Source organism: Synchiropus splendidus, chromosome 10, assembly GCF_027744825.2.
Source record: "Synchiropus splendidus isolate RoL2022-P1 chromosome 10, RoL_Sspl_1.0, whole genome shotgun sequence".
NCBI lineage: Eukaryota > Metazoa > Chordata > Actinopteri > Syngnathiformes > Callionymidae > Synchiropus > Synchiropus splendidus.
The window spans coordinates 151,306-165,000 of record NC_071343.1 but is presented as its reverse complement, the minus strand read 5'-3'; the positions used below and the strand labels follow the sequence as shown (position 1 = coordinate 165,000).

At 59.2% G+C, this 13,695-nt stretch overlaps 4 protein-coding genes across 6 annotated transcripts in view; 2 read left to right on the top strand and 2 right to left on the bottom strand.

Annotated features, from left to right (window-relative positions):
- The window catches only part of enox1 (ecto-NOX disulfide-thiol exchanger 1), a 16,962-nt gene extending 9,788 nt beyond the window's left edge, over positions 1 to 7,174 (bottom strand). Inside the window, exon 1 of one of the 2 annotated variants that reach the window (XM_053876261.1) lies at positions 4,145 to 7,174. The gene's annotated coding sequence lies outside the window, so the exon portion shown is untranslated. The remainder of the gene's footprint in view (positions 1 to 4,144) is intronic. The other variant, XM_053876263.1, reaches the window with a different exon arrangement.
- lacc1 (laccase (multicopper oxidoreductase) domain containing 1) lies at positions 4,385 to 8,465 on the top strand. The gene is made up of 5 exons (XM_053876290.1): positions 4,385 to 6,030; positions 6,239 to 6,417; positions 6,678 to 6,843; positions 7,653 to 7,869; positions 7,928 to 8,465. Exons 1-5 carry the CDS (start codon positions 5,328 to 5,330, stop codon positions 8,136 to 8,138), a joined length of 1,476 nt encoding a protein of 491 aa, XP_053732265.1. The 5' UTR covers positions 4,385 to 5,327; the 3' UTR covers positions 8,139 to 8,465.
- Positions 7,395 to 11,606, bottom strand: LOC128765544 (TGF-beta receptor type-2-like). 2 transcript variants are annotated; one of them, XM_053876264.1, is made up of 7 exons: positions 11,061 to 11,606; positions 10,772 to 10,995; positions 9,258 to 9,901; positions 9,042 to 9,179; positions 8,843 to 8,984; positions 8,648 to 8,775; positions 7,395 to 8,586 (listed from the first exon to the last, which is right to left on the bottom strand). In XM_053876264.1, the coding sequence occupies exons 1-7, from the start codon at positions 11,264 to 11,266 to the stop codon at positions 8,347 to 8,349; spliced, it is 1,722 nt and encodes a 573-aa protein (XP_053732239.1). In that variant the 5' UTR covers positions 11,267 to 11,606; the 3' UTR covers positions 7,395 to 8,346. The 2 variants fall into 2 exon arrangements, with proteins under 2 accessions (XP_053732239.1, XP_053732240.1); XM_053876265.1 differs by having other exon boundaries at positions 10,781 to 10,995.
- Positions 11,607 to 12,061: 455 nt separating this feature from the next.
- LOC128765570 (complement C1q-like protein 2) lies at positions 12,062 to 13,314 on the top strand. Its single transcript, XM_053876322.1, has 2 exons — positions 12,062 to 12,730; positions 12,794 to 13,314. Exons 1-2 carry the CDS (start codon positions 12,182 to 12,184, stop codon positions 12,971 to 12,973), a joined length of 729 nt encoding a protein of 242 aa, XP_053732297.1. The 5' UTR covers positions 12,062 to 12,181; the 3' UTR covers positions 12,974 to 13,314.
- The last annotated feature ends 381 nt before the right edge of the window (positions 13,315 to 13,695 follow it).

The following is a 13,695-nucleotide window of genomic DNA, read 5'->3' as shown; positions in this document are numbered from 1 at the left end:
GATCTGGACTGGATCAGTCTGGATCTGGACTGGATCAGTCTGGATCTGGACTGGATCATACTGGATCTGGACTGGATCTGGATTAGATCAGGACTGGATCAGTCTGATCTGGACTGGATCATACTGGAACTGGATTAGATCAGGACTGGATCAGTCTGGATCTGGACTGGATCAGGACTGCATCTGGACTGGATCTGGATTAGATCAGGACTGGATCAGTCTGCATCTGGACTGGATCATACTGGATCTGGACTGGATCTGGATTAGATCTGGACTGGATCAGTCTGGATCTGGACTGGATCAGTCTGGATCTGGATTAGATCTGGACTGGATCAGTCTGGATCTGGACTGGATCAGTCTGGATCTGGACTGGATCATACTGGATCTGGACTGGATCTGGATTAGATCAGGACTGGATCAGTCTGGATCTGGACTGGATCATACTGGATCTGGACTGGATCTGGATTAGATCAGGACTGGATCAGTCTGGATCTGGACTGGATCATACTGGAACTGGATTAGATCAGGACTGGATCAGGACTGCATCAGTCTGGATCAGGACTGGATCAGTCTGGATCTGGACTGGATCATACTGGAACTGGATTAGATCAGGACTGGATCAGTCTGGATCTGGACTGGATCAGGACTGCATCAGTCTGGATCAGGACTGGATCAGTCTGGATCTGGACTGGATCATACTGGATCTGGACTGGATCTGGATTAGATCTGGACAGGATCTGAATGACATCAGGACTGGATCAGGACTGGATCTGGATTAGATCTGGACAGGATCTGAATGACATCAGGACTGGATCAGACTGGATCTGGACTGGATCTGGATTAGATCTGGACAGGATCTGAATGACATCAGGACTGGATCAGACTGGATCTGGACTGGATCTGGATTAGATCTGGACAGGATCTGAATGACATCAGGACTGGATCTGACTGGGTCTGGACTGGATCTGGATTACATCTGGACATGATCTGAATGACATCAGGACTGGATCAGACTGGATCTGGACTGGATCTGGATTACATCAGGACTGGATCACACTGGATCTGGACTGAATCTGGATTAGATCTGGACTGGATCAGGACTGGCTCAGACTGGAGCGAGAGAGTGCTTGGCTGTCGAGCTACTGTTGCAGCAGCAGGACCTGCAGAGGCTGAGAGGCTTTGTTATTGTAAAGGTCAGTGATTCATCACCCGACACACACACACACACACACGCGTCTCTACAAAGGTCAGACACAAGGCGCTGGTGCAGAAACAAAAGCAGCAAAGTTGTAACAGAAACAAAGGGTTTGAAAGTGAAGTGGGTGTGGAGAAGTGTGTAGGTGGGTGGGTGGTCTTGTTTATCCCACTTTGTGGGGACCGTTTCTTGACAAAACACGGTTAGTCCTCAACATGTCTGGTCCAGAGTCCAGGTTCAGGTGAGCCATGTGTTTAGGGGCAGCGGTCCCCACGAGGACAGCGAGACAAGAGTGCGTGATGATGACAGCGCCCCCAGGCAGCAGCATGAGGCTCCGCCCCACCTGTGACAGGCCTGGAGGAGCCGGCGCCTCCCACCTCAACCAGAGATGTTTGTCACAGAAAGCAACTTCAAACCAGCCGCAGATGAGACAGCAGTGTGTAAAGGAGCTGTTCAAAGAGCCCTGAGCAGCAGGCGAGCGCTTAACCTTCCCTCCGCGCCGCCGCCGCCGCCTCCTGTTCCCACTAAACTGATGCATAAATCTCCATCAATAATCTGCCATCAGCACCATCAGAGCCGCCGCTGACACCATGGCCGACATCCTCCAGGTGAGGCCCCGGCACCGCGAGCTACCAACACTTCCTGAAGTCACATGACCGACGGGAAACATGTCGCTTCAGGGGCTCCCAGCGCAGCACCGACAGCCTGACGCTCCACTCGCCGCAGGAAGCTCGACGGTGGAGGATGAGCGCGATAAAGCGGCGTGACGCGGCGCCATCCATCAGCCAGAGCCGGCGCCCGCCTGCATCCTGGGTCGTGTTTGTGCTGATCCATCAGCCGCCGGGCGGGGGAGGGGCGGCACCTCGCTGTTTCGGCGAGCCCTCCAATAAATCACACTTAGCGGCGACTGGACAGGAGTGCAGGTGGGAGGACGGTGCTTCATTTGCATGAGGGACAGGAAGTGACATCAGCATCACGTTCACCTCAGGTTCAGAGGGCCACGCCAGAGTGGCGTGACACACGCCTGTCCCTGCGTCCTCGTGAGGACCTCTCGTCACCCTTCCCCAGAAACTCATGGCAAACCGGAACCAGGACCCTGGACTGGAGCCAGTAGTTTGGACGTCTTCACCCTCAGATGGAGGCCAAATGGTCCCCACAAGTGGGGATAATCCAGGCACACACACACACAGGTTCCCACAGGACGTCCTCGGAGTCTCCAATAAAGAGGATTACTGACGTGGCCGTGTGCAGTGGAGTGTTTCCAATGAAATAATAATTCCGTCAGGTCTGGAGCCGCTTCCTCTCGGCGCAGTATCACTCTCCGCTGCGAGGTCATTAACGCCTGCGTGTAAAAATAAAGCGGCGTGTTTGCATGAAGGCTGTGAGAAGACGAGGAGTCAGCGCCTGGGCAGAGCTGCAGGCTTCACACACACACACACGCAGCGGCAGAGAGGAGGCGCTGAGAGGAATGTCAAACAACAGTCAGCCTCCTGAGGCTGCGGCGGCTCCAGGGCTCTCCAGTCCATGTGTCTTCACACATGGATCACCTTCACAGGAGCCATCGCTCTTGTTGCCAGGCAACCAGCTACGGGAGAGTCCGCTTCAGCTTCCTGGACCGCCTCAAGCGTGACCTGTGACACGGCTGCAGCTCCAGGAGAAACCTGCCTCCAGCGTGACAGAGAGAGAGAGACGTGGGAGAGCGGAGGACCCAAGTTGGGTCGGCCTGCTGCAGCCTCAGCCCAGTCGCTGCTTCTGCTTCTCATTCGGGAAATCCTTTTTTGGAGCGGGCACGGCTCTGGACTGATGCACGTGCGACAGGCCCGTGGTCAGTCGACGGCCAGAGACTCAGACCGTGTTTCCCGGCAGAGAGCGAGCGCAGCGGCGGCCGGGTCGCTCGGCTCCAGAATCCATTTCTCGGCTCATCAGCCGGCAAACGTGGAGAGGAAGTGGAAGTGCAGCGGCGCCGACGAGTGACTGGCGAGCAATGAGGTGAGAAAGTGGCAGATTTAGACGCTCGGCAACGGCTTCAGGAGAAACCATCACCGAGCATAAACAGGCGAGCGTGAGCGCGGCTCAGCAGCAGCCAGCAAACCAGCCGCGACCGCCCGCTCGGCGGTCCTCGCCGAGACGCAGGAGGCGCTGCCCAGCACAGGGACACTGACTCTCTTCCACTCTGCTGCCAGGACGCTAACAAGATTAACTCGATGAGCGCACACACACACACACACACACACACACGAAGGCCTGAGCAGTGCAGCCGCAGCCTCCGCGGCTTCTCTTCTCTCCATCGCGTGTCACGTTACACTCATTCTCACTCCTGGTTCCAGTCGTGACTCCAGTGACAGCATCCAGTCGTCGTGTTCCTCAGGTTGGGCGGACCTTGTTGACGAGGGTGTAACCTGGACCAGGGCGCTCCACGTCTGTAGTCAGACGCATCACATGACTTGGCCACGCTTGAGGGTTGGACTCATCGGCTCTGAGGCGGTTCTGTTCGACCTACCCGGCCCAAATCTGAGCTTCAACTGGACACAAAGACCTCCGTCACTGGAAGGTTCAGGAGACCCGACCAACTTTTGGAGCTCTGTCACATGACTGGCGTCTTCACTTGACCGATGGGGCACAAGACAGTCACCATGACAACGGACGCCCTCCACTCCTCATCCTTCAGCTTCCCCTCTTCCTCTCACTTTTGCTCGTCCCACACTCCTTATTGTCCTTCACACAGCCCCAGTTCCTGCTCTTCCTTCTCTCCTCTCTTTCCTCCTTCTGCTCCTCCAATGTAACCGTCAGCAGGACTCAGGTCGCCTATTCTCCAGGGAGTGACAATCCAAGTACACACCGCTGGTTCCGGCTCTGGTCCAGAGAGAGTGTCTCATGGACCTGCGAGCCGAGACACCCACAACACCGACTCAAGCGGAGCAAAGATACCGAGCGCAGGTCGCCTCTTACCGGATGAGCTGGAGACGATCGCCCGCTGGACGTTCGCCGGTGTCGGTTCCGCTCGGGTTCCGGTGCCGATGATGCCGGACTGCTGCTGCCCTCGCTGCTTCTCCCGCGACAGAAGAACCCGAGGCGCATTCCCGAGCAGCGCGTGCGCGAGCAGGTTCCGTGAGGATGAAGCGACGGGTGGAGGGGGGGAGAGGGGGAGGGAGAGGGAGAGAGAGAGAGGGAGAGAGAGAGAGAGGGAGAGGGAGAGTGTGTTTTGAGGAGAAAAACGGCGCGCGTTTAGCGGAAGAAGATTGACACGTTCTCAGCAAACAACACAACACGAGCGCGTCGATCTCTCCCGCCACCTGCTGGCTGCTCAAGCACAGTTCTACTTGGTGCTGTGACGTCACCAAATGCCGGTTGGACTTGTTCGAAGTGGAACCAGCGGCTCCTGAGCAGGAAGTGCAGCAGCCGCGTGAGAACGCTCGAGCACAGCAGCAAAGAGAAGAGTGAAGACGCGCTGCCGTCGCTGTGGACGAGCCTCCGCCAAACACGTGTTTAGCTACCTTCATCGGCACAGCGAGACCAGTCTGACCCGAGCCTAACACGTGCCACTGACTGAGTCGATGGTCATTGAAAATGTACGCCGGAGTTGTATCTCGCTGCCGCAGTCAGTGCGCGTGCGGGGCTGGCTCATCTGTGAGGACATGTGGGTTCGTCAGGATCGGTTTAGCCCAGAAGTGAGGGTGAAACCTTCAGCATAGCTGGGCTCGGTTCTGATACTCGTAAGGACGAGGGTGTGCGTGTGCGTTGAAACGATCCAAACGCGAGAACGTTTTCGGTGGTGAACACTAGGGGGCGCAAGTTTTTACGTGTCAGGTCAGTCGTTTCTGTTTTCGCAACGGTCTCAGATCAAGCAACCGAACTTTGGGGAAGCGGCGCTGCAGGTGCGAGCAGGCCTTTCTTTGAGCTGATGCCGATCTAGTGTGTTTTGTGACCCCAAAGCAGCGCTACAGGGTGTGTTTGCACTTGCTCCGAAACAGTCCGCCGTGGAGGAAAAGTGGACCTGGACTGGGTCGGAGAGTCCCAGTGCCAGGGCTTCGTGTCGCCAGGAGTCTGACGGACAAACTCCACACCGCCTGATCCGGACACTTCCCCTCGCACGCGGTCCTTCAAAATAAAAGCATACAAACCAAACGCCTGCATGTTCGCTGCGGGTGGGCGCGCGCGCGCGCGTGCGTTTCCTACGATCACGATTCCTGGAAAACTCATTCGATGTCGCTATGTCTTCACGGTGTGTGCGTTTGGCTGTCATGGCCGCCGCGGTTCTGCTGGAAGGAATTTCCTCGGGGTTTCCAGCTGGGCGTGTCTGGCCACCGGAGGCGTGGCCGAGAGTCCGGATTCTCCCCGGCGGGACTTCGGTCTGGTCCGGCCAGAAAGACTGCGCTGCTGTGACATGGCCGACGCTCTGCTGCTGGACCTGGTACACGGCTGCTGCGCGTCCCCGCGAGGCCTGTCAGTCACGGACGCGCGCGTCTTCCTGCTGCGCGGGAAACACGAGCGGGACTTGAACAAGCCGCCGGGGAGCGCGCGCGTGCTGGACTGCGAGTCCACCGCGGAGGGCTTGTTCCGCTTGAAGCAGATTCTGGACCAGCTGGACTTGAAGTCGGTCCAGGTTGTGACCAGCCCGCGGGGACGGGACCGGCTGCGTCGGTACCTGTCGCTGCTCTTCACGGACGTGTACGAGTTCTCCTTCCTGGTGGAGTGCGCCAGCTGCTCGGGCCACGCCCACCCGGACCGACCAGCCCAGGTAGAACCGGATGCAGAGAAAGAAGTGGCCGAGTACCTGCACGAGTTGCCGGCTCTGAAGGGTCCCGTCTCGGTTTTGACGTCGTCGCTCATCCCAGGTGCCCCAGTTCTGCCAGAAATCTCTGTCTTGCCTTTGTCGCTGAGGCGGACCAGCGCTTTAGTGACACGCCAGGTGTGCAGCCGGTGCTCCAGGCTGAGCGGGGTCAGGCTCCTGAAGCCTCCGGTGCCACCTTGCTTCTGCGTGCGCCCATGAGGGCTGGGACAGGCTGCAGCCTCCTGAAGAACCTTCCACCCGCTGTTTTTCAGACCTCTTCGGCCATGGCTTCAGCTGCAGGACCGGAGGCGTCACTGACATCGCCACGCTGTCGGCTCTCAACCTCTTCAGCAGCCGCCAGCGCCGAGACCCTCCTGCCGTGGTGCAGGAGAACCAGCGGCGCCTGGCGCTCCACGCGGGCTTCCACCCGAGGCCCCTGCTCATGCTCAAGGTGCGTGTGTTTGAGGATGAAGACTCGACTTGATGAAGTGCGTGTTGGGTGGGGGCTTGTTTTGCCATACTTGCGAGCACCAAGTCTTGAGAGGCCAGACGTCCTCACAAGGTTTAGAGGGTTAAATCCACAGTGGAAGTGGTTTGTTCTAACTGGGTCCGGGTGAGTCTGGTGAGTCATGTGTTCTGGGGCAGAGGTCCTCACAAGGACTGAGAGACAAGTGTGGCTCCCTCACTTAAGTGACCTCTGACCTGCTCCAGGTGGAACACTCCAACAGGGTCTGGGTTCTGGGACGAGATGAACCAGAACGGTTCGACGCCATGGTGACGGACCGGGCCGGCGTGGTTCTGGCGGCTCCGGGCGCCGACTGCATCCCCATCCTGTTGGCAGACCCGGTGACCCGAGTCATCGGGGTGGCTCACGCTGGTGAGTGTTTTGATGTGGAGCAGCAAAGGCCACACAGCAGGTGAAGGTGTTGCGTCTGATGTCTGGCCCTTGCCGTACGTGGTGTGCAGCCCAAAACGTTCCCCCACTGTGGGACCAATAGAGGCCGAGCAAACTCCGCCCTCATTCATCAACGCTGCGACTGCAGCCACTTCCACGCTGCTTTGTGACGTCACCAGAACAGCGAGAAGTTCGAGGTTTTTGCGAATGTATTTCACTGCAAAGATCGACGTACACGGAGCCCTGGAAGTGACGTGCACGGCGTTTCCTTTTCACCTGGTGATCAACCCTCTCTCCAGATACGACCGTCAGCGCCTGCGTCGCTGCCTCTCTGGCGGAGCATTTCCTGACATCCTCCCGGAACCGCCTGCGTGCCACTTCCAGTCCGGAGGAGAAGGCACCTGACCAGACACGTGCAGACAGTGACCGACTATGGTGACGGACGGCTACGAAGCCACTGTGCTTCCAGGAGGATGTCACAAAATGCTCTGCCAGAGAGGCAGCGACGCAGGCGCTGATTGTCACCAGATAAAAATGAGCACGAGATCGCCGTTATCTCGGGATAAGAACGTGCTCCGGAACGGTGACAGAGAGCAGGTCAAGGCTGCCCCCTTGTGTTTGGACTCCGCACGGCAGCTGTGGCTCCAACCGTCAGGGAAACAGCCGCGACGCTTGAGGTCACTGCAGTGGCGCGACCTCACGCGGTCAGTCATGGCGTGGCTGCAGCGGCTGCCGCCCAGCTGAGCTCCTGCGCAGAGCCACCAGCATCATCACAATCCTCCAACCTGCAGGCTGGAGAGGAACGCTGATGGGCGTTGCCGTGGCGACCGTGGAGGCCATGGTGACGGGGTTCGGTTGCCGGGTCCAAGACCTGCTGGTGGTGCTGGGCCCGTCCGTGGGGCCGTGCTGCTTCAGGCTGGACCGGGAGAGGGCGCTGGACTTCCACCCCGACTGCGTGGCCGACCCCGGGTCTGAGCGGCCGCACGTCAACATCCGGCTGCAGAACAGGTAGGCGCGGCGTCCGCCCGCGGTGACCCCTGTGACCCCCTGCCACCCTCCCTCCCAGGATCCTCCTCCAGAGGGGCGGGGTTCTGCCGGAGAGGATCCACGACGACACGGTGAGCGGCCGCGCCGGCGTCACCCTCTGCACCTCCTGCCACCCGCAGCGCTTCTTCTCTCACGTCAGAGACGGACCCAACTTTGGGACCCAGGTGGGTTTCCTGTGGATCAAAGAGAGGCCGGAGCCGGAGCGGCCTGCAGGGGGCGCCGCAAGCTGACGCGACTGTCTGACGTCATGGCCGCTGAAAAACACTGCTGCAGTTTGTGTGTCGGGCCACCAGGGGGCAGGCTCTTCCGCACTTCTGTCCACACTGTGGTGAATTAAAACGCGTATCTCCTCACCTGGCTGGTCACACCTGAGCTGAGGGGCGGGCGGGCTCCCACTCTCCTGATCAGCCCAGACTTTGCTGTGTGTAGCGTGGGACGTTAGAGCAGGTGTGCGGCGGATGGTGGAGGAGCAGAAGCTGGACAGATGGAGGCCCCGGCGCGGCGAGGAGGAGGCGGAGACTTGGAGCGGCCAGTGGCCTGGCGCGGGCGCTGCTGAGGTGCGGGCTCCGCCTCCCGCTCCAGGGAGCTGAAGCGCTCCAGCACGCAGTGCGCCGTGAGCCGCGCCTCCGGGTCATGGTCCCAGCACTCCACCACGGTGGAGCAGAACACGCTCATCCCCTGCAGCAGACCGGCGGTCAAGACCCGCCCACTCCGTCTGTGGGCGTGCCCAGACTCCCACCTGATGCTGAGTCCAGGTGAGCGGGATCTGGGGTCGCCCTCTGTCCCTCAGGACCAGCTCTCTCATGCTGTCCACACTGGGCTGGTCACAGACCTGGGACCCGAACACTGGCTGGTAGCTCCTCACCTCTGCACACACACACACACACACACACACACGTGAGGAGGGCCGGGCGGCGGCAGGACCTCCGCTCACCTCCGGCGGCACGGCAGCGTGAGCCCATCTCCCACAGCACCAGAGCCAGCGAGTACACGTCCATTTGCTTGAAGGTCTCCGGGTCCTCCAGGTTGACGCGAGACTCCAAGACCTCGGGAGCCATGTACCGAGCCGTCCCCACCTGCCGAGAGCGCAGGGTTGACCTTTGAACCGGAGGGGTCGGAGGCGCGGGCATCACCTGTCCGCTGTTGGCCAAGTCGTCCGTGGTCAGCGCCAGGTCCAGTCGCAGCGCCAGGCCGAAGTCACACAGCGCGCACTGCTGGTCCTGCTTCACCATGACGTTGCTGCTCTTCAGGTCCCGGTGGGCCACGGGCACCTGCAGCGGGAGCGGACACAACATTACGAACACCCCCCACCCAGTGGTCTGTCGTGGCACGCCGCCCCCTGGTGTTACCTTGGGCTCCCCGCTGGTTGTGGTGTCGCTGTGGAGGTAGGCCAATCCTCGGGCGACGCTGGTTGCCATGACGACCAGTTCTTGCCAGCTGAGGACGTGGTCTCTGAGGAAGTCCTGCAGGTTCCCGCGGCCATGATAGTCCAAGACCAGCCAGAAGGTCCTGTGGCCCAGCGTGGCCCTCTCCTCGGCTGCCAGGAAGCGGACCACGTTGTGGTGCTGGAGGTTGGGGTCCGCGAGGATGGAGCGCTCGCTCCTCCATGAGCTGCACTCCAGAGCGGGGAACACCTTCACTGCCACGTCCTCGCCGCCCGCCAGCAGCGTGGCCCTCCACACCTCAGCAAACCGGCCCCGGCCCACCACGGTCTCCAGCCTGATCGGCAGCAGTTCTGCCCCCGCGCCGTCGTCCTCGGGAGGCGTGACCTCCCCCAGAAACCGGAGGCTCCCACAAGGTTGGTCCGGAACCTGCCGCAGCCCCGCTGAGCTTTTGGAGGTCCAGGCACGGCCAGGGTGCCCGCTGGGCCTCCCAGCCTGATGGCTACGATAGCAGTAGAAGGTGGCACTGATGGTCAAGGCCACCAGGAGGAGCGGAGCCAGACTCACCATCACCACCGGAAGCACGTCTGTAGACCGGAGCCGGGCAAAGCCTGCAGACACCGACGCCTTGGTGAGGCTGAAGAACCAGAGGCAGCCATTCCTGCTGCGACATCATCCACCCAGGATTCAGTCCATCCCACCATCGACTGGACAGCCTTCCGCCATCCAGCCATCATCTACTGAACATCCTTCCATCATCATCCATCATCTACTGAACATCCATCCATCATCTACTGAACATCCCTCATCATCCATCCATCATCTACTGAACATCCCTCATCATCCATCCATCATCTACTGAACATCCATCATCATCCATCCATCATCTACTGAACATCCCTCATCATCCATCCATCATCTACTGAACATCCATCCATCATCTACTGAACATCCCTCATCATCCATCATCTACTGAACATCCCTCATCATCCATCCATCATCTACTGAACATCCATCCATCATCCATCCATCATCTACTGAACATCCATCCATCATCTACTGAACATCCCTCATCATCCATCCATCATCTACTGAACATCCCTCATCATCCATCCATCATCTACTGAACATCCATCATCATCCATCCATCATCTACTGAACATCCCTCATCATCCATCCATCATCTACTGAACATCCATCCATCATCTACTGAACATCCCTCATCATCCATCATCTACTGAACATCCATCCATCATCTACTGAACATCCATCCATCATCTACTGAACATCCCTCATCATCCATCATCTACTGAACATCCATCCATCATCTACTGAACATCCCTCATCATCCATCCATCATCTACTGAACATCCATCCATCATCTGCTGAACATCCCTCATCATCCATCCATCATCTACTGAACATCCATCCATCATCCACTGAACATCCCTCATCATCCATCCATCCATCTTGGTCCTCACCGGACTGACCACGAGCCGGTGGACGGTGGAACAGCAGCCGGTCGTTGCACTCGTGCGCTCCTCTGCAGCCGCACACCATCACGGCGCCGTCGTCGCTCAGCGCCGGGGTCATGTGGCACTCTCTGGAGAAGCCGTCGCGCGACAGGCCGGCCTGCACGCCCTCTAGTGGCAACGCTGGGTTGTGGCACATTGTTTGGACCACGGTGGACTCGTTGTTCTTCCTCCTGCGGGGTCAGGGGGAGCCACATGACCGGCGGAGGGAGACGCCAGAGAAGACAGAGGTCCTCACCAGACGGCCACGCAGAGCTCCTCGATGGCGCCACAGAAGGAGCCCTCGGAGCAGTTGCTGAGGCAGAGCTGCTCCCTGCAGACGGGCCGGGACGCCTCGCACCACTTGCAGAAGTTGAAGTTCAGGTGGCTCGAAGACTCCACAAGAGCTGCAAGAGGGTTCGGTTGTTGAGGCCGACTGAGAGGGTCTGAGTCGTCCACCACCATGCGACACCGAGACCAAGCGTGAGGGGGCAGCGCGCGCGTGCGTGTGTGCGCGAAGCCAGAAGTGGACTGTTGCGGCTCTGTTCTCCATGTGCTCGGCCCGGAGGCTCATGGGAAGTCTGGAGCGCCTCTCCACGCGCAGTCCAGTGAGGCTGTTCTGAGCATGCTCCGTTCACACGCTGATGTCGTCAGTGGCACATGAACGGCCGCAGGGACAGACAGACACAGCCTGGCACAGTGACGCGCGCATCACTGTCTTCATCACGGTCACCATGGTCTTCATCAGTGGGACCAGTAAAGCACGTCTCATCTAACATCATCATCATCATCATCATCATCATCATTCAACACAGAAACGAAGGAGCTCCCCCCCCCAACACCCCCTCCTCACCCCCAACCCTAACCCTAACCCAACACTCACTCTCGGCCAGCAGGCGCAGCAGCAGAGCCAGCAGCGGGCCGAACCCGCCCATGGTCAGCGCTGGTTCCGTCGGTCCGCGTCCGTCTGGCCGCTCGCTGTTGGCACACACTGGTCCAGATGTTCCTCCTCGTCCAGATGTGTTCCCGCTCCGCCCACGGCTCCTCCTCCTCGGTCCCGGTTCTGACAACTTCTCTTGCCTTTGGACACTTCGCTGCTGTGACGGCTCCAGTCACATTCACACGTCTGACAGCTGAGTGTGTGCGAGAGAGAGAGAGAGAGAGAGAGAGAGAGAGAGAGAGAGAGAGAGAGAGACCGCGTCCGGTCTCGTCACATCAGTCTCTCTCTCTCTCTCTCTCTCACAGACTCGCGCTCACCTTCACCGTGACGTCACAGCTCTTTAAAACTACCCGCACTCGGAGGCGCGAGTCCAGCTCCGCGGACCGGGACCGGCGCTCCAGGGCCCATCGGAACCGGCGGAAGAAGCGGGTCGCCTCGTCATGGTTCGGGCTCTCATCATCGCGATTCCTTGGCTGCTCCAGATGTCCGGCACCGACGCGCACTTCCAGATGACCGGCACCTGCCGCATGATCTGCGACCCCTACTCCCCCAAAGCCAGCGCCACGCCTCTGGAGCTCCTGCAGGAAGTGAGTGCGCTTCCGGACCCAAACTATGCTCACGCGAATAAAGGCGACCCGGGACGTCCTGGGAAGCCGGGACCCAGAGGGCCACCCGGGGAACCAGGGCCGCCGGGCCCGAAAGGCCCCCCGGGCAGCAGAGGGGTCGCGGGGAAGGCAGACACCGGAGCCGAAGCCGCGCTTGCCATCGGCGGGGAGAAGATCGCCTTCTATGTGGGACTGAAGAACCCGCACGAGGGCTACGAGGTGCTGAGGTTCGACGACATCATCACGAACCTGGGGAACGACTACGAGCCCTCCACCGGAAAGTTCACCTGCCAAGTCACCGGGACCTATTTCTTCACCTACCACGTCCTGATGCGCGGAGGGGACGGCACCAGCATGTGGGCCGACCTGTGCAAGAACGGGCAGGTGAGTCAAGCGCGCGGGGGGAGCGTCGCGACGCGCCACTGTGTCTGACGTGTCCGCCCGCAGGTCCGCGCCAGCGCCATCGCCCAGGACGCGGACCAGAACTACGACTACGCCAGCAACAGCGCGGTTCTGCACCTGGACGCGGGAGACGAGATCTACGTCAAGCTGGATGGCGGGAAAGCGCACGGCGGGAACAACAACAAGTACAGCACTTTCTCCGGCTTCCTGCTGTACCCGGACTGACCGGTTCCGATGACTTGGAGCGCTTGATGACCATCCCGCCACCACGGAATTCATGACGCGGATCTCCTTATGACGTCATCGCCATCCTCGTTCGTCACGCAGGGCTTCCTTTGGCAGAACACGGGCCCGTGACCTGACCCGGGTTCCACTGTGGCATCTCGGCTCGTCTGATCTCACCGCGGTTACATTCCAGAATAAATGGAAGAAGTGGCTCACGCACCTGTGTCGATGGTCAAACTCCAGACTGTATTTATTCATGTGTTTGTTTGGACACAATGTTTTATTAAACTCTCACACTGGTCACCATGACGACACTAATGTGTCACTCTCACACTGGTCACCATGACGACACGGGTGTGTCACTCTCACACTGGTCACCATGACGACACTAATGTGTCACTCTCACACTGGTCACCATGACGACACGGGTGTGTCACTCTCACACTGGTCACCATGACGACACTAATGTGTCACTCTCACACTGGTCACCATGACGACACGGGTGTGTCACTCTCACACTGGTCACCATGACGACACTAATGTGTCACTCTCACACTGGTCACCATGACGACACGGGTGTGTCACTCTCACACTGGTCACCATGACGACACTAATGTGTCACTCTCACACTGGTCACCATGACGACACGGGTGTGTCACTCTCACACTGGTCACCATGACGACACTAATGTGTGACTCTCACACTGGTCACCAAGACGACAC